Source organism: Mauremys reevesii, linkage group 3, assembly GCF_016161935.1.
Source record: "Mauremys reevesii isolate NIE-2019 linkage group 3, ASM1616193v1, whole genome shotgun sequence".
NCBI classification, from domain to species: domain Eukaryota; kingdom Metazoa; phylum Chordata; order Testudines; family Geoemydidae; genus Mauremys; species Mauremys reevesii.
This window is the reverse complement of record NC_052625.1, coordinates 178,051,926-178,073,326: the sequence shown is the minus strand read 5'-3', so window position 1 is coordinate 178,073,326 and position 21,401 is coordinate 178,051,926. Positions and strand designations below refer to the sequence as shown.

The 21,401-nt window shown below is 42.1% G+C and overlaps 1 protein-coding gene across 8 annotated transcripts in view; it reads right to left on the bottom strand.

Annotated features, from left to right (window-relative positions):
- ASAP2 (ArfGAP with SH3 domain, ankyrin repeat and PH domain 2) overlaps positions 1–20,112 on the bottom strand; it is a 175,336-nt gene extending 155,224 nt beyond the window's left edge. For 2 of the 8 annotated variants that reach the window (XM_039531998.1, XM_039532005.1), the window contains exon 1: positions 19,783–20,111. In XM_039531998.1, the coding sequence (XP_039387932.1) occupies positions 19,783–19,908 (126 nt within the window). In that variant the 5' untranslated portion in view covers positions 19,909–20,111. Of the gene's footprint in view, positions 1–7,938; positions 8,198–16,646; positions 16,671–19,782 lie in introns of those variants that run through there. The other 6 variants (XM_039532006.1, XM_039532002.1, XM_039532004.1 and 3 more) reach the window with 6 other exon arrangements.
- Between the last annotated feature and the right edge of the window lie 1,289 nt (positions 20,113–21,401).

The following is a 21,401-nucleotide window of genomic DNA, read 5'->3' as shown; positions in this document are numbered from 1 at the left end:
GATTCTATGATATATTCAACAATTTTTAATTGTTCTTTTAGTAACAGTTGCTGACTTGTATTTGACAAGCTACAGGGCTGGTCCATTATTACAATGTATTTATCAAATCAGTCTTCAAATGTTCAGATTTTGAAAATTGTTGGGTGAATTATTTGATCAAAGCCCCATGTACTACATTTTCTTTCCCTTCCTACACTTTTACTACACTCTCTTATCCATCAAAGAGCATGGGGTATATTTATCTGAGTTACCTCCCCTGTCTGATTCCAGCATCCCCTTTTCTCTCTCCTGACTTTTTTCCCCCCTATACTGTGTTCTCGTCTTCCTCTTAGGTACAGGCTCCCCCTTCTACTCCCAAAATCTCCCCCAGCACTTGACCACTGACCAATTGCTATGTACAAACAGGAATCAGCACCAAGGACAATGTTCTGCAGCCCTTACTCACTCATTCAAATAAAGTCTTGTTTACATGGTGAAATTCACTGGCATAGCTATTGCAGAATATTATATAATAAGCTATTAAACGTACTTCATTAGGATAAATTATTCTGAAATAAAAATGACTTATTCCAGACCAGAACGTCACCCAGAGAGCTATTCTTGAATAGGTATGATGGTCAATTTCCCTGTGGAAGCAAGGTTTAAGCCTCAGATCTGCATGTTTGAGACTCTCTCTCTCTCTCTCTCTCTCTACTGCCTCAGTTGCAGTCAGTAGAGAGAGACCGTGAAGCTTCATCCTGTTCATAATAAAAAGGGATGGAGCTGATGGCAGAGCTCTCTCTGCAAGGGCCCTTTCCACACGAATTCTCTCTCCCAAAGGTATAAAATTGTCTGTGTTCGTTCACCTTGTGGGCAAAATGCAAAGGCTATCTATTTTTGTGGCCCCGGTCTATCTGGCAGAAAAGTGTGGTTAGGGTTTAAAAGTTCTACTGGTCACATTAATGGTGACTACATCATGCAGGGTAGCAAGGGCTGTTCTGGAAAATTTGTTTTGTAACTCCTGTTATTTATGTTTTCAAAGATATGTCAAAGACAAACAGAGCTTTGGAGGGACACCCTTTGGTTTAAACCAGGGGTTCCTAAACTTGGTTCGCAGCTTGTTCAGGGTAAGCCCCTGGCGGGCCACAAGAAACTTTGTCTACCTGAGCATCCGCAGGTACGGCCACTCGCAGCTCCCAGTGGCCGCAGTGCACTGTTCCCGGCCAATGGGAGCCGTGGGAAGCGACGCGGGCCGGGCCACCACTTCCCGCAGCTTCCATTGGCCAGGAACGGTGAATTGTGGCCACTGGGAGCTGCAAGCGGCTGTACCTGCAGACCCTCAGGTAAACAAAGCGTCTCATGGCCTGCCACGGGCTTACCCTGAACAAGCCAGAAACCAAGTTTAGGAACCCCCAGTCTAAACTAAAGTTCCTATTATCCTGGAATCTAAATAATTAATTGAATACTTAGTAAGCAAATTTGTTTATCTGCTCCTTGCACCACCCCCTCCCCCTCAAAAAAATCCTTAGAAAATATAGCTGGTCATGAGATCACAAGGATCCCAAAAAGCATTCTCCCACATAGGGTTGATATTGGGCTGAAAAACTCAGAAGCCTTATACATAGGGTTAAATTGAAGCAATATAAAAGATGAACGATTCCACATGTACTGTTTAGGACTCCACTGAGCTGCACATTTGGAAAGTTTCACATCCCTATTTTGACTATTTTCTACACGTGAGACCACATGAAGCAACAACGCACCTGTGTAATTATTAACCTACGTGTTGTTGCCACGTTAGTCCCAGGATATGAGTAGGGTGACCAGATGGCAAGAATAAAGTATCGGGACACATGGGTTGGGGGGTGGGGGGAAAGAAGAGTCACAGGCTTACAGCCTCCACTGGAGTCATGAGGCAGAGCCCGAGGAAGCTGCAGGTCAGGGACACACGGCCCCAACAGCGGCCCCCGGCCACAGTCCTGCCACAAGCCAGTCAGGAGCACACTGCCCCGGCTCCAGCCCCTACTGCAAGCCGTGGGTCAGTGGAGGATACAGGGCCCCAGCTCCAGCCCTCAGCAAGGGGTGGGGAGGCCTCAGGGCTTAGGCAGGGGGTTGGGACGTGGGAGAGGGTTTATGATGCTGACTCCAGGAGGGAGTTTTGGTGAGGGAAGGCATGCAGGCTGGCACTTACCTCAGGCGGCTCCCCTGAAGCGGCGACATCTCCCTCTGGGTCCTAGGCAGAGGCATGGCCAGGTGGCTCTGCGCACTGCCTCACCCACAGGCACTGCCCCCACAACTCACATTAGCAGTGATTCCTGGCCAATGAGAGCTGTGAAGCCCGTGCTCATGAAGGGGGCAGCCCACAGAGTCCCCTGGCCATTCCTGCACCTAGGACCCAGAGGGAGATGTTGCCACTTCCAGGGAGCTGCACGGAGCCGGGCAGGGAGCCTGCCAGTCCCGTGCCAACCGGACGCCGCCACCTGGCAATCATACAATATCAGGATAAATGGCATCCCGATCATACATCGGTCGGGAAGTGGGACAAAGAGTTAAATATCAGGACATCTGGTCGCCCTACATATGAGACACACAAAGTGGGTGAGATAATATCTTTTGTTATTATTTTACTGTACCAATTTCTGCTGGGGAAAGAGACAAGCTTTCAGGCCTCTGAAGGAGAGAGAGCTGAATGTAGCTCGAAAGCTTGTCTCTTTCCCTCCAACAGAAGTTGGTCCAATAAAAGATATTACCTCACCCATCTTTTCTCTCTTATTATTAATTTACAGTAAGTTGTAATTTTATTATTGCTTTTACTTTGTATTTAACTACTTCATCTTTTTAAAGGGCAAAAGATGAGAATTGGTTTGAATACATGAAACTGCTGTTTGCTGCATTCATACCTCGCTCTCTCTCTCTCTCTCTCTCTCATGTGCACGCACACACCCACACCTAAGCATAAGTACATTATTGGCTCTTCTTAACAAATTAATCACTAAGCACACACCCTTTAGAAAACCACTTGCATCAAGAAAGGCAAATCAAGAGCCAGCAGTTTAAAAGTTACAAAGTCTTAGTCATTCCACGCAAGTCACTACACGATGCTATTGTGTCCTGAATGGAAAAGTAATGCATACACACACATTACTTGTTAAGCTTCCACCTTGCTCCCTTACAGAAAAAGGTGAGAAATGCAACTGCTATATTTATGCAAGGTAAAATAATAAACCATTTTGACAATTAAAACTTCTGAATACTTGTAAGAGAGACAGATGGAGAAACTGCTTTGAAATGAGCAGCCTCAACTTTCTCCCAAACATGCCAACTTATGTACATTACTCAGTTATCATACAGGCAGGATATAATCCATATTTTTCTCCTTCTTTCATAACTTCACCATCAAAATTACAGCAACCTCCTTCAAGATACGAGATGAGCTGATTTTAAGTATGGTTGTCATCAGCAACATAATAATTCTGGTGCATCTTACATTGTATAGTTTTCAAAAAGTTTATTTTTCCATAAAGCACTTATATCTCTTTGTTACCTTATGTTTCATTAGTTACTAAATTGTGTTAACAAATGCCAGAGAATATCAATATCAAGGTATATATATATATATATATATATATATATATATAATATTTAATTATTGAAGAAAATAATGTTCATAAAAACAAAATCCTTATCAAGCACAGAAAGTTCATAGAACTGTGGCAATAAAAAACAGCCTCAAATATTCAAGTAAAAATCATCATCATCATCATCTTGTCCACTCAGATTCTTTCCAGTCATCAATATGCAGCCTTTCCTCTTCACTGGCTTTCTGTTCACTTCTGGCTGCTGGGGATCACTTTTAAGCCAGTTCTATGAGACACCAAATCTCATCTCATATTTCAGCAGAGAAGTTAAGATTGGCTAACATGCTCTTACTTTTACTTCTTAAATGTGAATCCTGTCACTGATAGCAGGGCATTCTCAGTTCAGTGCTCTCTCGCTCTCTTTTTTTTTTTTTTAAAGCATTTAGCCCCTTTGGCACCCCATCATAGCCCAAGCCAACCAACCTATATGGAAAAAACATAGGGTCCCATTTATTGTTTAGGATTTGACTGACTTTTGTTTTGGGAATTATTAGTTAATATTTATTTGTTTATATAGCACCCACAAAGTCAGTCACTTAGCAGACATTCACAGTCCTTGAAATACACTAGGACTCATACTCCTTGATCCTAATCTTTATATTCAAACAAACATTTTATTTTGAGTAAGAATTAATTCAGTGGCACTGGAATCCATTTTTTAGTTACTCTCTACAAAAGACAAGCCACCAAAATGTCCTTGTTGCCATCTGCTTTTGAGTCTGCCAGAGACAGCCTTGACAGACCGTACACCATTTGTGTTTGTCCTATATTGCATTGTTCTTTATTACATCTGTTGTACTTCTCGAGGCCTGATGCAAAGCCCAAAGTCGTCAACAGGAGTCTTTCCTTTGATTTCACTGGACTCTTGACCACACCATTTGGCTCAAACACTGGTGTAACTGCATGAAGTCAATGAAGACTTTACCCTACCATGGAAGAATCTCATTCCAGTAGGCACCTTTTAGAGAATGCCTGAAGTTTTTTGGGGGAACAATAAGTTAATTATTTAAAACTATCTATTTAAATATGATTTTATGATAAAGTTAATCGCAGTCTATGTAACAAACTGTTCTTTGTAATTTGGAATATATGTATGGGATTTAGACAGTAAAGCTGACTGGAGCTAATTCCTTTATCTTATTAAGTGTGGAAGAACAAAACATATGTCACTTGTGGAATAGTTAAACTCCATCTGCATTGTGAGGGAGTTAGCTGTATTCAGCTCAACAAACACCATGACCATTTTTTACTGTAATACACTCAGTAAATTCTCCAAAAGGGCACAAAGTGTAGGTTGTTACTTCTGTTGTTTGTAGACAAAAGTTGACCTATAAACAAAGGAAGTAAGGTTACAAATTGATATTATACAATTCAGCTCCTGATATTTGACCATATCTACAGCTTATTTCTCATTATTCAAATAAGCAGGACATAACATCAATATGACTAACCATATACATCAATCAAATCAAGCTATTCTGTGCAGCCACATGTTTCTATCGCTGTTACCATCTAACTTTCTTCCCATTCCCTATTTTCTTTGTTAAATCCACCTCACATCTGGGCTTAAAAGCAGATAGCAAGAGATGTGCCCCTAACACAACTGGGTCTTGTGCCTGACTGAGGCCTCTGGGAGCTATTTTAACAGAAGTAAGTAATAGTAATCTGCACTAAGAGACATCTTCATCTGATGCTACCACACTGAAGGGAGACAACAAAAAGAACAGAAATTCCTTCATCATTATGCTAACTGGGGTATTTTTATCCTCCAGGCAAATAGGAGGATAAAATTTCAGGAAGTGAGGAAAAGAGCAAAAAGAGGAGACATTCTGCCAAACAGAACCTCTAACAAGTATTACTTAGAGAAAAGCTGAATCATCTGTCAGAAATTAGTATAAGCAGAGGTAAAGTAATTATTTAGATTTTTACCTTTCTTTTTAAAAACTACATCATCATCAGGTTAAACTGCTGGAATGGGGACGTGGTGATGGGTTAAGAAACATATGTCCTTACTTATTTTACCAGTAATAGATGAGATTTTTACAACTGAAAAAACTAAAAACCTCATTTTCCACTCAATGACCTGTTTGTTTACTTTTTCAACTTCATTCATCTTACAAAATAAAATGCTAGGTCTCATACTAGCTAAATAATGAATGTTTAAAAACAATTTTGGTCCAATGCTGTAAAATTTTACAACCTACTTCTATCATATATGGTAGTTACCAGACAGTATGCTATAGTTTTTATTCTATTCCGCACCTCCCTCCCCCGCCTCCATCATTAGTAGGACAGTGTTCCACTTCTGAAAAATTCTGAAATGGGCATTCAATATTAATACAAAAACACTTATATCAAATAATTAAATCCTTATGTTACAGCATTATTAATGGAAGATAAGCACTGTAGTCAGTATAAATTTAAGATTAGCTCAGCTTCTGGCAAATAAGTGTTTGATATATTTTAAGATCCTCATCTTCCTCCCTTGGCTACTATACAGGAAAAGGAATCTTGTTAATTTCACTCTGCTGATGCTTGGCCACGCTATGGCAGGTAGAAAAAGCACTGGAGCTCCCTGTGTACAAACCCAGGAAAGTAACACCACATTAATTCCCATTTGGAAGGGGGTGGGTTTTTTTTAAATGAAAGCATACAGAAAATTTTTCATACATGGCCACTGATTTTGGGTACCAAACTGGAGACTCCTTGCAGCATATTGTGTCTAGGTGGGCACCTAAAAACAGAAGCAATCAAAATCAGAGGCCACCCCTGAAAATGTTGGCCTGAAATTCTTGTGGAATGAACAGCTTTAAATACAGTGGAATTAAAGGTTTAAGGCAACCATGCTCCCCCGGAAAGCTTCCCACAGACCGTTACAGAATGGGCAAATGACTTTTTTAACCCCTGTAATTATTTGTATATTCTACAGCAACTCTGAAACCAGGTTGTCCATCTGCCATCCACTTGAGTGATAATTAATATCTACTACTATTACAAAATCAAATCTGTTTTTCCTGCAGTGCATCCTCAGGCAAGTCACTTAGCCTCTCTGTGCCTCAGTTTCCAACCAATAAAAAGGGAATAAACTACTTCCACACCTCACAGGAATGCTGTGAGGATAAATACATTATAGATTGTGTAGTGCTCATATGATGCCCATCAGTGCAGAATCTTAAGTACCTAAAATAGATATCTAAGATAGCTAGAAGGCACTGAACTACTTACACATTTAATATTAAAGCAATTGAGAATATAGATGAGGGAAGCATGTTGTCCACATTATGATATAATCAAGAACAATATGGTTAAACATTACAGTGACGCAAGCAAAACAAAATGCAGCTTACAGGATATTTAACAATTTCATTGCTTCTTTGATTCTAAACCAGTCCCTTCAGCATTGCTAATTTCAAGTCTGCCCAGAGCTCAAGGCATGGGAAAACTTCATTTTCAATTTTTATTGTTTTGTAACATACACCTACAATACTGTAAAGGAAAAATAAATTGATAAAATATATATTTCATATATGAATTGCAAAATTCTACATTGCATGCCTTGTAGCTGACAATGGAACAGGTTCTATGTAGCATGTGCTAAGGAAATTTCCACTCATATGCCTGTGTTCAAAAGGTAATTCTGTGTAATTGCAAGGGCTTAAAATGATTAGCAAATCCATTTGTTTCCTAAATAGCCTCCCTTAAAATAGATTAGAAATTTCACTAGAACTGTATTTTGTCAGAAAGTCTTCACTACCAACGGACATGAATTTATAGCACTAGAGAATAAGCCATACGAAAGTTCACTTAGCTTCAGGACTTCCTTATTTCACTCTATGCCATCTGAATGTACAACAAAGCTTTCAGGAACATAAAATTGATTTCTTCAATTATAATCATGTTTGCTGCTTTGAGGTATTCAAATACACACTTAACACAATGCTAGACATAATTATAGATTTCAGGCTGAAATTATACTGATAATCTGATCTTTACTCAGGGGTAAAAGAAGGTCCTATGAAGACTATGTGGTTTTATATAAAATATTTCAATTCCATCCCTAGACAACATGGTGGCTGAAAAACAGAGTTTCAGCCTTCACTCTTAACTCCTGCCTTTTTTGTTGGTTTAAACTTAGATACTACAATTGATAACATAACTGTGAAAGTTAACATGAAAATCCTTAACAGCTAAGAGATAGATTTGTAAAATTTGGCCACATAGCGCAAATATTCCATGGTAAAAACATTTTTGTGTATCTGAAAGAATCAATAAGTATGCACAAAGACACAGAATTTGAAAAATTTCCTCAGCACCTACTCACTTGAGGAGTGAGGGCCTCTCTACACTACAAAATTAGGTTACCACATTAAGTCAACCTGTAGCCACCTCAGTAATTAAATCCGCTGTTGGTCTCCACACTACCCTCCTGTAGCCAGTGGTGCACATCATTACCAGGAGTGCTTTCACTTACTAAAGTGGGGCACTGACAGCCACACAAGGCTCATAGCTGGAGCCCACCCACCCCAGGACTGACAGCAGAGCTGTGACCCCAGCAAGCAGCTCAATTTCACAGCAGGGAGACTACCAGAAGTGGAATTGACATTCTGGTCAGTTTCACAGCTGCTATTATTTCACATTTGGTCTCTGGCTCTGGCTATCAGCCAGCAAGAGGCTCAGAGCTGGAGACTCCCATTCCCCACACCAGATCTGTCAGCCCCATTTAGGGCTCACAGCTGGCGTCTCTAAGGCTGACAGCTAGAGCCAGAGACCAAATGTGAAATAATAGCAGCTGTGAAACTGACAAGAAAGTGCTGGTGGGGGAGTAATACTGTATGTGAAAGAAAACAGAGTCAAATGAAGTAAAAATCTTAAATGAACCAAACTGTACCATAGAATCTCTATGGATAGTAATTCCATGCTTAAATAATAAGAATATAGAGTAGAGATATACTACCAACCACCTGCCCAGGATGGTGATAGTGACTGAAATGCTCAGGGAGATATGAGAGACTATAAAAATAAAAAACTCAATAATAATGGGGGATTTCAACTATCCCCATATGACTGAGTACATGTCACCGCAGGATAGAATGCAGAGATAAAGTTTCTTGACACCTTAAATAACTGCTTCTTGGAGCAGCTAGTCCTGAAACCCACAAGAGGAAAGGCAATTCTTGATTTAGTCCTAAGAGGAGCACAGGATGAGGTCCAAGAGGTGAATATAACTGGGCCGCTTGGTAATAGTGACCATAATATAATTAAATTTAACATCCCTGTGGCGGGGAAAACACCACAGCAGCCCACCACAGTAGCATTTAATTTCAGAAAAGGGAACACACTAAAACGAGGACGTTAGTTAAACAGAAACTAAAAGGTACAGTGCAAAAAGTAAAATCCCCGCAAGCTGCATGGAAACTTTTTGAAGACACCATAATAGAGGCTCAACTTAAATGTATACTCCAAATTAAAAAACATAGTAAGAGAACCAAAAAAGTGCCACCGTGGCTAAACAACAAAGTTGAAGAAGCAGTGAGAGGCAAAAAGGCATCCTTTAAAAAGTGGAAGTTAAATCCTAGTGAAGAAAATAGAAAGGAGTATAAATCCTGGCAAATTAAGTGTAAAAATATAATTGGGAAGGCCAAAAAAGAATTTGAAGAACAGTTAGCCAAAGACTCAAAAAGTAATAGCAAAAAATGTTTAAGTACATCAGAAGCAGGAAGCCTGCTAAACAACCAGTGGGCCACTGGACAATCGAGATGCTACAGGAGCACTCCTGGATGATAAGGCCATTGCAGAGAAACTAAATGAATTCTTTGCATTGGTCTTCAGGACCGAGGATATGAGGGAGATTCTCAAACCTGAGCCGGTCTTTTTAGGTGACAAATCTGAGAAACTGTCCCAGATTGAGGTGTCATTAGAGGAAGTTTTAGAAGAAATTGATAAACTAAATAGTAAAAAGTCACCAGCACCATAGAATATCAGGAACCTCAGGAGGTCATCTAGTCCAACCCCCTGCTCAAAACAGGACCAATCCCCAGACAGATTTTTACCCCAGCTCCCTAAATGGCTCCTTCAAGGACTGAACTCACAACCCTGGGTGTAGCAGGCCAATGCTCAAACCACTGAGCTATCCCTCCTAGATTACTACATGCAATACCCACATTAATCATGATAATTAATGCTGCTAATGTTTCTACCATTTGGCACTCACAGAAGATCAAAACAGGTGCAACATCAATGACCTCAAACAAATGGCACCCATTAATTCCGAGGCAGAATTTGGTCCCTTGTATCAACCACTAAAAAGGCAAATGGGGAAAACTAGCAAATGAAGTACATCTAGATGTGTAGTAGGGGAAACTGTTGCAAGTGCACGATGGGGCCCTGATCTCCATCAGTGTCTGTGCAACACAAAGCACAGTTTATAGACTCTCAGGGCAGAAGGTAGAGGTGTATTTCAGATGAGGTCTCATCAGTGCCTTGTATAAGAGTACTAACCCTTTCATGTATAGCTCAGTGGTTTGAGCATTGGCCTGCTAAACCCAGGGTTGTGAGCTCAATCCTTGAGGGGGCCATTTAGGGATCTGTGGCAAAAATCTGTCAGGGGATTGGTCCTGCTTTGAGCAAGGGGTTAGACTAGATGATCTACTGAGGTCCCTTCCAATCCTAATATTCTATGATTCTAAGTGCACCTTCAGAGCACTTTTCATACTCTGTTTTTCTTTATGGTAACCCTGTCCATGTGCCACTCACATATGGCTCCCACCACACCCCATTTTTGCATTTTAGCATCTGTCCTCCTCTGCCTCCATTTCTCCATCCTTATTACCGACCGCTACATTTCCCACCAGCTCTATCTGCTCCTCTTTCTCCCCCATCTTCCCACTAGCCCAAATCTAGATGCCACATCCACGCCCTCCTCTGCCTACTTCTCCTCACCTCTGCCGACATGTGGCCCAATCCTGGCCCTCCCTCCATCCCCAATCTCCATCTCCCACACCTGTTCCTGCCACTATCTCCACCCCTCTCATATCCGCATTCCTAACCTCACACCCATCCTCCTCCTTCCCTGCTCCCTCCTACCCTTCTCTTGCTGGCTCTGGAATGCCCTCTCCATCTCTAAAAAGATCACAACCATCCAGGATTCAAACCTTGCTCTTTCCAGCTCTTGGCTCTCACAGAGATCTGGGTCCCTTTATCTGACACTGCTCCTATAACTGCCCTCTCTCACACTTCTCAAACTGGATCACACTGTGGTGTGGATATTGAACTTCTCTACTGTTCCTGAAGCTTCCAACCTCTCTCTCCCCCTGTGACAGAGTGCAGAGAGAGAGTACCTATCGAAAAGCTGGGAGACAGGCAGGCGCAAGCCTGCCTGCATCTGAAAGCCCCCACCCCCAGCCTAAGGGGAAGAGCTACTGGACCTGGGAATCAAACAATTACAGGGGAGCTAGTGGACGCCACCCAGATACATGAGCCAAGGGAGGAAGGGCAATAGGGCCCACAGTCGCAGAACATCCCCTTATTCAGCATCTTCCTCCTGGTGTTATAGATATTTACTTTGGCCAATGCCAGGAGGAGGTTGACGAAGTCTCATGACGTTGTGGGGTCATGGACGGAGTGTCCATGGATAAAGAGGTGTGGGGAAAAATGCAGCCAGAACCTTAAAAGAAGGTTCTGGAGGAATTGGAATTGAGCCTGTAAACAGTTCACTTAGTGCCCCCAAGAGAAGTTGATTGCAGGTAATTATATAATCAGGCTGGTGGGCTGGGCAGGATAAGAACTCAATTGGCCCCCCATCAGCCAAGGGCTGATAAAAGAGGCACAGAAAGGAAGTGCCAGGAGAAAGAAAGGAGGAGGAACAGGGCTAGCTGAGTCTAGTCATACAGCAGCCTCAGAGTAGGGAGACCTCTGTTCCCCTCAGGTTCTGCCAGGAGAGCCTAAAGCTCAGGAAATATTGTAAATAGGCGGGAGCTTGGGGGAAATGTGGTGATATTGGTGAAGGGGAACTGAAATAAAGTTTCACTGAGAGCACACTTGGTGGAGTCTGTGCCATTTCTGCAGGGTAGAGGACAGGGGCAGAGATGGACCCTGTTACACCCCCTCTTCCCACTCGTTCTCCTCTTTTGAAGAGCACTGCTTCAAATTTGTCTCTCCTCCTCCATGTTGCTGTCATCCACTGTTCATCCAACTCCACCCCATTGGCCTCTATCTTTGATTTCAATCTTGGCCCTCTCATCTCACATTCTCTCACACTCATCCACAGAAACTTCAATTTCCGTGCTGGTGACCCATCAGACTCCTTAGCAGCAAGTTTCCTCACTCATCTCTTCATTTCACCTGCAGCTTTGGTTCAACCCTCCCACTCACCAAAAGGGCCAATCTCTTAACTTTGGTCTCCATGGAGCATTGCTCTATTTTCTCTCTATAGCAAGTTTCCCTAACAACCACCTGGTCTCTTTCAGCATCACCCATCAGCTCCCCACCCCATCCCTACTCTCATATACCGGCATTCTACTTATCCATGACTTCAAGTCCATCAGTGTTGATGAGTTCTCGTGCTCACAACTCATTCCTCTCTTAACGTGGTTGTTGATTCTCTCCATGCTTCACTCTCCTCCACCTTTGTCTCTTTTGCCCCTCTCTTCCAGTGCAAGTTTTGCCCTATGAACCCTCTGCCCTGACTCATCCCCAACATCTGCTTCAGCTGCTTAATCTAGTGCTACAGAAAGTCTCTGGCAGAAGTTTTGTGACCAGGCTGCCTTCCTATTCTACAAATTCTCTCTCTCCTCCTCCAGTTCTGCCATCTTGCTAGCTAAATAACTCTACTACTCAAAGTAACTGAATCCCACACTCACAATCCGAGCCCCCTTTTCACCACTTTTGACTCACTCCTCAAACCCTCCTCTCCTCCTGCTTCAATTTCTCTCTGCGCCAAGGATCTCACCAATTATTTCCAAAATAAAACTGAAAATATATGACTTTTCCCCTTCCCTCAGCTTGCCTTCCTTCTCCTCTTGCCATCCTACAATCCTCTTCTTCTCTCCTCTCACCTCCCGCCACTTTCCCAGTGATCCCACCCCATCTCCTGATTTCCATCACACACACTCGCATCCACTTCCTTACTCTCTTTTTTTTTTAAACCTCTCACTCCCCCACAATTTGCCTCTTCAACCACTGCCCCATCTCTAAGATAATTCAACATGCTGTCTACAATCACTATCTGGAGTCTCTCTCTCCCAATTCCATCCTAGACCCTCTCCAATCCAGTTTTTGACCCTTAAACGCCACTGAAACCATTCTCACCTAGCCAAAGGTCAGAACCAGTACTCCATCCTTAACTTCCTTCACTTGTCAATCACCTCTGAAACAGTCAATTACGATCTTCTTCTTGAAACCTTGTTCTTACGTGGCTTCTGTGACTCTGTCCTCTCCTAGGTATCCCTACCTCCCTAACTGCTTCTTCAGCCATGTCCTTCAGAGGATCCTCCTAATCCCCCTCAAACCTGTGGAGGTTCCTCAAGGGCTCTGTCCTTGATCCCCATCTCTTCTCCCTCGACAACCTCATCCGTGGACAACCCCATGTGCAAACAGATTCAACTACCATCTCTGTACTGACAACTCACAGGTCTACTTCACTGCTCCAGACTGGTCTCCTGTACAAATTAATATCTCAGCCTGTCTCCCTGACATCTCCCTGTAAGTGTCTAGCCATCAGCTCCAGTGCAACATAGATTAAAAGCTGTGTTTTAGCTTTCCCAATCCCTCCTCACTACCACCTCTCTCAATTACTCTAGATAACACCATCAGCCTGTCTGTCACTCTGGCCTGCAACCTGGGCATCATCTTCGACTCATACTTCGTTTTAGGTCCTCACATCCAGGCCAAATGTTGCAGATTTTTTTTGCATAACATCTCTACAGATGTGGCCTTTCCTATCCATCTAAACAACTAAAACTCTCATCCAGACTCTCCTCATCTTGATTCTCAATTACAAAATCCTTTTCTCCAGCCTTGACAAAGGCAACCTTGCCCCACTCACATCTATTCAGAGTACTGCTACAAAGATCCTTTTTCTAGCTCATCACTTTGACCATGTCACCCCTCTCTTCACATCCCGACTGGCTCCCCCTTCTCTATCACATCAAACGCACGCTTTTTGTCTTCACTTTCAACTCTCATCCCCACCCCACCTATCATCCCTCACTCACTTTTGAGATGTCAACTCTTGTTGACTCATTATTTCCTTGGATTCACCCATCTGTTTGTATCCATCTGCTGTCTCCTGTCTTACACTTAGACTGTAAGCTTTTTGGGGCCGCAACTGACTTTTTGTTCTATGTTAATACAGTGCATAGCACAATGGAGTCCTTGTCAATGACTAGTGTTCCCATTAATACACCACTAGTAACAACATGGTAGGAAGAGAAAGAAGAGAAAAATGAAGATGAAGAATTAGACATCTGCTCATGTTAGTTGAAAACAAAAAATATATTGAGTCTAGAAAAGCTAATTCTGCCACTGAGAAGTAGCAAGAGAGATGGGGGAAGGGCTGAATCACGATGCAGCATGATTCTCTGGAAATAATACACCTCCCTACTTTTGGGGGGTTTTGGGAGGGGGGGATGAGATGGGGAGAGTCAGAGAGGGTAAGGTTGATAGTGGGGAGAGTTTAGTATCGCTGGTGGGACAATGTCCCACCAAAACAAGTTTCATAGTGAACCTAGATGACTTAAGTTTAACTGCCTAAAACATCCTCCACACTACAAAAGGTTTTCAGTCCATATTTAAGGGATAAAATTCTGTCCTCTGACACAGCTCCAGCTGAAGTCCTAGAATTTAGCCAGAAGACTTCATACACTACTCCAGCTTATTCCTTTGTGACCCCTTGCCCCCAAAATAAACACTGCTATTTGAAAACATATTCCTGTTTGTACCATGATGATTTTCCCCAGCAACGTCAGATGACAATGTCAGAGGTTTAACTCCAGAAGAGAAGCATTTATAAATATGATAAATTTATGAAGCTATATCCAGTAATAAGGGGAGAAAATGCACAAATATGTTTTGAAAGGAACAGCATAGTGTGCATGAATATATTTTTATTAAAAACTAAATATAAAAAAATGAAGGTTTTAAAATTTTCCACAATACATCAAGAAATACAAGTATTCTTATACTCTGGAAAGTAGTAGAAAATGGCTTCTTCTCACTCAGATTATTTATACAGGTTCCAAAAGTGTGTAGGCACTTCACAGAGATATAAAAAGACAGGTTTCCAGTCCCCGCTCCAAAGAGCTTACAAATACAAATAGACATCATAAAGATACTGCATGTGTATTCAGAGTCCTGTCTCTTTACTGACAAATTTGTACTGCTTTTTACTCATTAGTCATCCAAAGCTTCAATAGCTAAGAGAGAGCAACCTGAATTCTATTCCTTTTTGTGCATTACTGTTATTTACCAAGTTTCAGTCGGTTACACCGCTCCAAACCCACTGAAAGCAGTGGGGTTGCCATAGATCATACAATTCAGACATTAAAACTCAATTTTGGTCTGCAAAACCTGTATTTTATGGGATAACGAGGGGAAAAAAAACATATTGTGACTGAGAGCACCCAGGGTGAGGTTGCGGGGCTGGCAGTTATGGAATCATTGAGACACAATCATGGAATCTCCACAATGCCACTTTTAGACTAGAACCAAACTTTAAGAGGAAATGGTGGAGATAAGAAAAAAAATCAATATCCACACCACTATTTAATTTTAGTTCTGAGGCTAAACTAGATGTAGGGGCTTGATACAACCAGTCCCCCCTAAAACTCATTTCTTTAATTCATATAGTCATCAGCAATAACCCAACAAGAGATTTAAAGAAACAAAAATAAAATTAATTAAAATATTCTGTACTCTATGAAATAGGACATTCATATTGTAGATAAATCATGGCTTGTAATTCTGCCTTTTATGTAGTGTTTACCACACTAATTTCTCAGATTTTAAACTCCACGATCCAGGAATTTGCGTATGCATGCACACACAACCATAAGTTTTATTTTTTAAATAAAAATCCATGTAACTGATGTAACATTAGCCACATCACATTGTTAACTGCTTATGTGTTATGCTCCTTTTCTCTAGTTTGTTCTGTCTACTTGTTTTCTATAGGTTTTTTTTACTGTGCTCATCACACAGTATCCGAGCATCTTCCAGTTGTGCATTAAATGACGTAATTAACATCTACCATGTGTGGACTATTCTCTCATCTTCTCCCCAGGAGGAGAATTGCATGTGCGGTAGAGTATTTTGTTTTGGTAGGGTTTTGTTTGTTCGTTAGTGATATGCATGTTGCTACATGTTTATAAATTAAAGAAAGCAAGGTTGAAGAAGTACGCCTTGCACTTGGAGCTCTTTCTGCACTCATTTAGACTGAAAGCTTTCTGGAACACGGACTATCTACTGTTGTGTGTAAAGCCCCTAGCACAATGGGGCCCGGTTCTCACTTGGTCCCTAAGCACTATCATAATAAATATAATAAATAATAAAAAAATAAGTATTTGGTTCTTACAGATTTCAGTACCAGCCTTTGCTATACAACTTTTTCTTTAATCCATTCACAAAACACATACATGGATTCCAGCCATCACTAAATGAGTTTATGGAAAACAATTTCTAAAATTTTTCATGACCCCCATGATTAGTGGCATCTCACAGAATTCACTACAGTTGATGGGTCTTTTTTATTATTATTATTTAAGTCACAATGTAAAAAAGAAAGAAACACATGTTCTTAGCAAAAGCAATGGTAAAGTCAGGCTTTTGATACTCAATGTGCACAGCATTAAAAAGTCGTTTCACATTTGTAGGCCCTGCTACAATATGGGCATCTGGAACCTATACTAGAAATAGTAAGCTTACAAATGTTAATCTTTTTTTAAACTAGATTACTGATTCTGAACATCCCCTCCCCCAAACATATGACCCTGAGCTGAGCTAGCAGACACTAATTTGAAACTTGTTTAAACTTACTTATTACTACATATGCAAAGATTAGAAAGTATGATATAAAGTGCCTGATCCTCAGCAGTTCCGCACACTTGCAAATTGATTTCAATGGGAGCTACAGATGCTCAGCACCTCTCAGGACAGCATCCTAAGAATGAAAAAATTGCAGAAATGGTGGAATCATGTATCTTGTACAACAATACTGACATTTTTGCCTTTTCCCAGAACAGACCTTTCCTGATTCTCTTTCTACTAGCAGCAGCAAACACTGATCAGATTCTGGTACTCAAACAACACAGTACAAATAGTCCGGAAGGGAAGTAAAAAGGGGTGCAGGCTTTCAGTTTAATGATTTCTGCAAACTGTCCAGCATTTTTTCTGATCTACTCACTGGCAGAAGCTAGAAAACTGCTCCCACCTCACCTTCAAAAGACACTTTTAAAGGAAAGGCTCAGTCATTAATGAAGTTTAAAATCAGATAATTAGCAGATAAGGCTAAGATGGAACCACAACTATTCTACAACCCACCAATCTTATAAGTGTTCAGTTAGCAAACTAGTTCTTTTGTGTTCATTTATTAGCTATAATCCAAACACTACCCAGTAGTCTGAATAGTATTTCTTTTACCATCCCCCATTTCAAATACTACATTCTTAAACTTTACACAGGTACATAACCAGATTTCCTAGATTTTAGTACTATACTTTATGCTGTAATATAGTTAGCACATCACACGCTGAAAACATATATACTGAGGTTTCAAATCTGTGGTATCTGTGTTAGTGAAATCAGAATGCATTTGTCACATTTACTTTACCTTTACAACTATAAGCTTTACTAAGCGTTCTTTTGCATCAAGCTGATATACTAGCTTCTATCAAACCTCTAGAAAAAAGTGTTGTTTTCTCTATTAGGCAATGTATAGACAGCTTTTTACCAAAGCAACATCTTTAACCTGAAACACCAACAGACCACCAAGCATGAAGGATGTGAATATCAAAAAATTGACTATGAACCCAGATTTTATAGATTTAAACCTATGAATAATGTCCTTTAATTCTTAAGACCATTTAATTTTTTTTAAGGAGTACTCCATTTAATTAAATAATTTCAGGATCTCAGTAGGAACAACCTATTGCTGATATTTTGCCAAAATTGCTAAAGAAATTAATGACAGTGAATAAGCAGAGTGACTGCCAATACAAACTCTAATGCAGACTTGTAAAATTCTACTCACCGTGGGTAAGTATTTTTGACAGACCATAAAATATTGATTGTATTCATTATCATATAGAATAGGTGAGCACATTTTTTGCCTGAGCTAGTAAGTTTTCATGGCCATTTTGCCAGGTTTCTCTAAAAAAGATTTGTCACATACCTGCAACTTCTAAAGATGCAAATTGAGATATAACATACTGATCATGTTTCTTTGAAACCAACCAGCAATGTAACACTGGTCTGACCTCAAAACAAACAGCTGATAGCCAGATTAAATAAGACAGGAACCAAACACGTTCAAGTTTATATGTGCTGCATTCTCCTGATTGTAAATAACAGTGAAGTTTTCAAGAACATCGTTAGTTCATTCTCTTCAGACACCCCCCACCAAAATGAGTACATCAGGACAGCCAACTACACACGCTAAAGTCATGAATTTGGGGTGCCCGACACCTGAGATTGTCTTAAAAATCATGACTTTTTAAAAATAATATACGTTGGATTCTTTTTACTTGCCTTCTTATCTTTAAGGGTTCACATTTTCAAGTTTTTTTCCTGAACAAATGGGAAGGCTAGAAACTCACTCTTTAAAAAAAATACAGTTGAGATCCTCACATAATCATATAGTACCAAGAGATCTGGCTTTTAAAAATATATAAATAAAATATCATAAGACTTGTGATAAAATCAGGAGATCTGACGACACTACTTACAGTAACTTGCTTTAGACCTAAATAATTTCACTAACTGTTCATTTAGTCTTTAGTAAATTTTGGCAGAAAAAAAAGCCTTCACATTTATAAATATTCTGAAAAACACTGCCATCGATATTTAATTGCTAACCTTAAAATCTGCTTTAAAAGGTATAATTAAATACTGGCATTTAAGAGTAAGTTTGTGTGGAGGGCAAAATTACTTCAGGAGCAAAACAGTAATTCCTTCCATGCAGATTATTTTGAATTCAAAGTCAAGGGTTTAGGGACTGGCAAAACAGGAAAATCTTGAAAAAGGCATTTAAAGAACAAATGCTCTGTTTTGTTCACATATTTAAGATACTTATATAATTGATCGCTTGTGGCATTTTTTGTGGGGAGGGCCACTTCAAACCTAGTGATTCTCAAGATTTTTGTTTAAAAGTTTAATTGATTTTGAACATAAACATACTGCAAAATAAGCAAAACAAAACACACACAGTATATCAATTGATGGAACAAATTACTCTACATAGTAAACAAGATTATTTTGTTCACAAGTTAGTTCCGAGAGGCAGAAAGGCTTTACTTTGTTACACATAGGACAACAAGAGCCAGGATGGGTTCTAACTGTGCCCAGACCTCTCCCGAATCTCCTTTGAATGGAGAGCGAAAAAACTCCCTTCTCAGTTTTTACGGTCTCCCTCCGGCGAGGAAGGATTTTGCTAGAGGAATTTCAAATTTCTTTAACAAAAAACCTCCCTCCGTGAGACAGACACAGCTCCGCTCCCCAGGGGTGTAGCAACCCGCTGGGGGATGCAGCCAGACACACCCCGGGGCCCGGGAGGAGGGGGCGAAAGAGCGGTAAAAGGCCCTGGCAGGCTGAGGGGGGCACAGCCCCCTGGCCCCGGGAGTGTGGGGGACACAGCCACAGCCCCGCTGCCGAGGAAGGGGGCCGGGCCTCTGGGGGCCGGGGGAGAAAGAGCCCCAGCCCCTCTCCCCGCGCCGGCGGAGGGGAGCCGAGCCGAGCCGAGCCCAGCCCCTGGGAGCTGGAGGAAAGCAGCCCCAGCGCCCCGCCGGCGGAGGGAGGTTAAGCCCGGGCCAGCCCGGCGCTCTCCTCTCCGAGCGGCCGAAGGGCGCTTTCCCAGGCAGCGGCGAGCGCCTTGTTCCCCGCCGCGGCGGGCAGAGCGCGGCGCCAGGCCGGAGGGGCTCTGCAGCCCCTCCCCGCCCGAGCTGCCCCCGGCTCTCACCTCCTCGATGGCCGCCACCGTGTTCCGGCACTGGGCCATCCGCGTGGTGAAGTTGGAGGCGGTGGGCGACTTGTAATCCTCATTGGTCTCGGACACGAATTCCGACACGGAGATCTGGTCCGGCATGGCGGGGCGGGGCGGGGACGGGGGAGGAAAGGGGAGGGGGCACCCCGCTTACATTGCTCAGCAACCGGCGGCGGCGGCGGCAGCGCCCTGCTCACACCCCACCACCGTCTGGCGTGTGCGGTTCTCTCCTGCGTCCGCACAAGGAAATTCCCCGCAGCCGCACCCCTCCCTCCCGGTCACCCCCGGCGGGGGGGGCTGCTGCACGCCCCTCCCTGCCTCCCCCCGGCAGCACACAGACTGGGGAGGCCGCCACACGGTACCCCTCCCTCCGGCATCACGCGGGGGCGGCTGCTGCATGCTCCACCGCCCAGCCCCACCGCACAAACCTCTCTCCCCATCACACAGGCTGGGGGAGACTTGCTACACACCCCTTTGTAATCGCACACTGAGGGAGGTCATCACAAACCCATCCCCTCCCCATCACACAGTGGGGGGAAGCCTCTACACACCCATCCTCTCCCCCACATCACACTGGGGAAACTGCCACACACCCCCTCCCAATAACACATGAGGCAAGGCCACTGCACACACCTGTCCTCCCTAGGGTGACCAGATGTCCCGATTTTGGGGCCTTTTTCCTATATAGGCACCTATTACCCCCCACCCCATCCAGATTTTTTACACTTGTTATCTGGTCACCTCCCTCATCACACACTAGTGGAGGCCACTAAACACCCCTCCCTAGTCACATGCTGTGGGAGGCCACCACACAACTCTCCGCTCTGGCATCACACACTGGGAGAGACCACCATGCAACACTGCTCTTCCCCATCACACACTAGGAGGATTGGGGCCACCACACACCCATGATTTCCCAATTATAGGCTGTGGGGAGCTGCCATAGATCCCTACTCTCCCTGATCACACATACTGACAAAGGATAAAAAATAAAAATCATGCAATGAATTATACCTATAAATCTGAGATAAAAATATCTGTGTTAAAATGAAATCAGGCTGGGAGTACATGCATACAGTACATCAATAATGTAATGGTTAAATACATTACAACAATTTTGTAAATATCCCAGAAACAAGCACTACAAATCCAAGAAATTCACAGTTCAGGTTAAAGAAAGCTAAACATTAAGGTATGGAAATACAATTGACACCCACAGAACCTTAACTCGGCCTTGTATTGTTGCCATGAGGAAAAAGCATAAGCGAAAACTATTCTATCTTTAACAATCAGTTTAATCTAATCTAAGATCATGAAGGTTAAAATGCCTTAATCATAATTGTATGTTTATTGCATGGTGTCAGTAGGGTCAAAGAAATCAATAAATGCTAAATTTCTTAAGGGGCCTGTTTAAAAAAATAATTTTAACTCATAAACAAACATTTATTTGTAAATTCTTAGAAATTTCATTCTGCACTCAAAGAATGCATGTTGTAAATTGTGCAGAACAACTCACCTTTAACTATGGAGTCATAAAGAGCACTTCTGTAATACACTCAACTAGTAGACGGTTGTAAAAGGGCAGTTAGATGGGC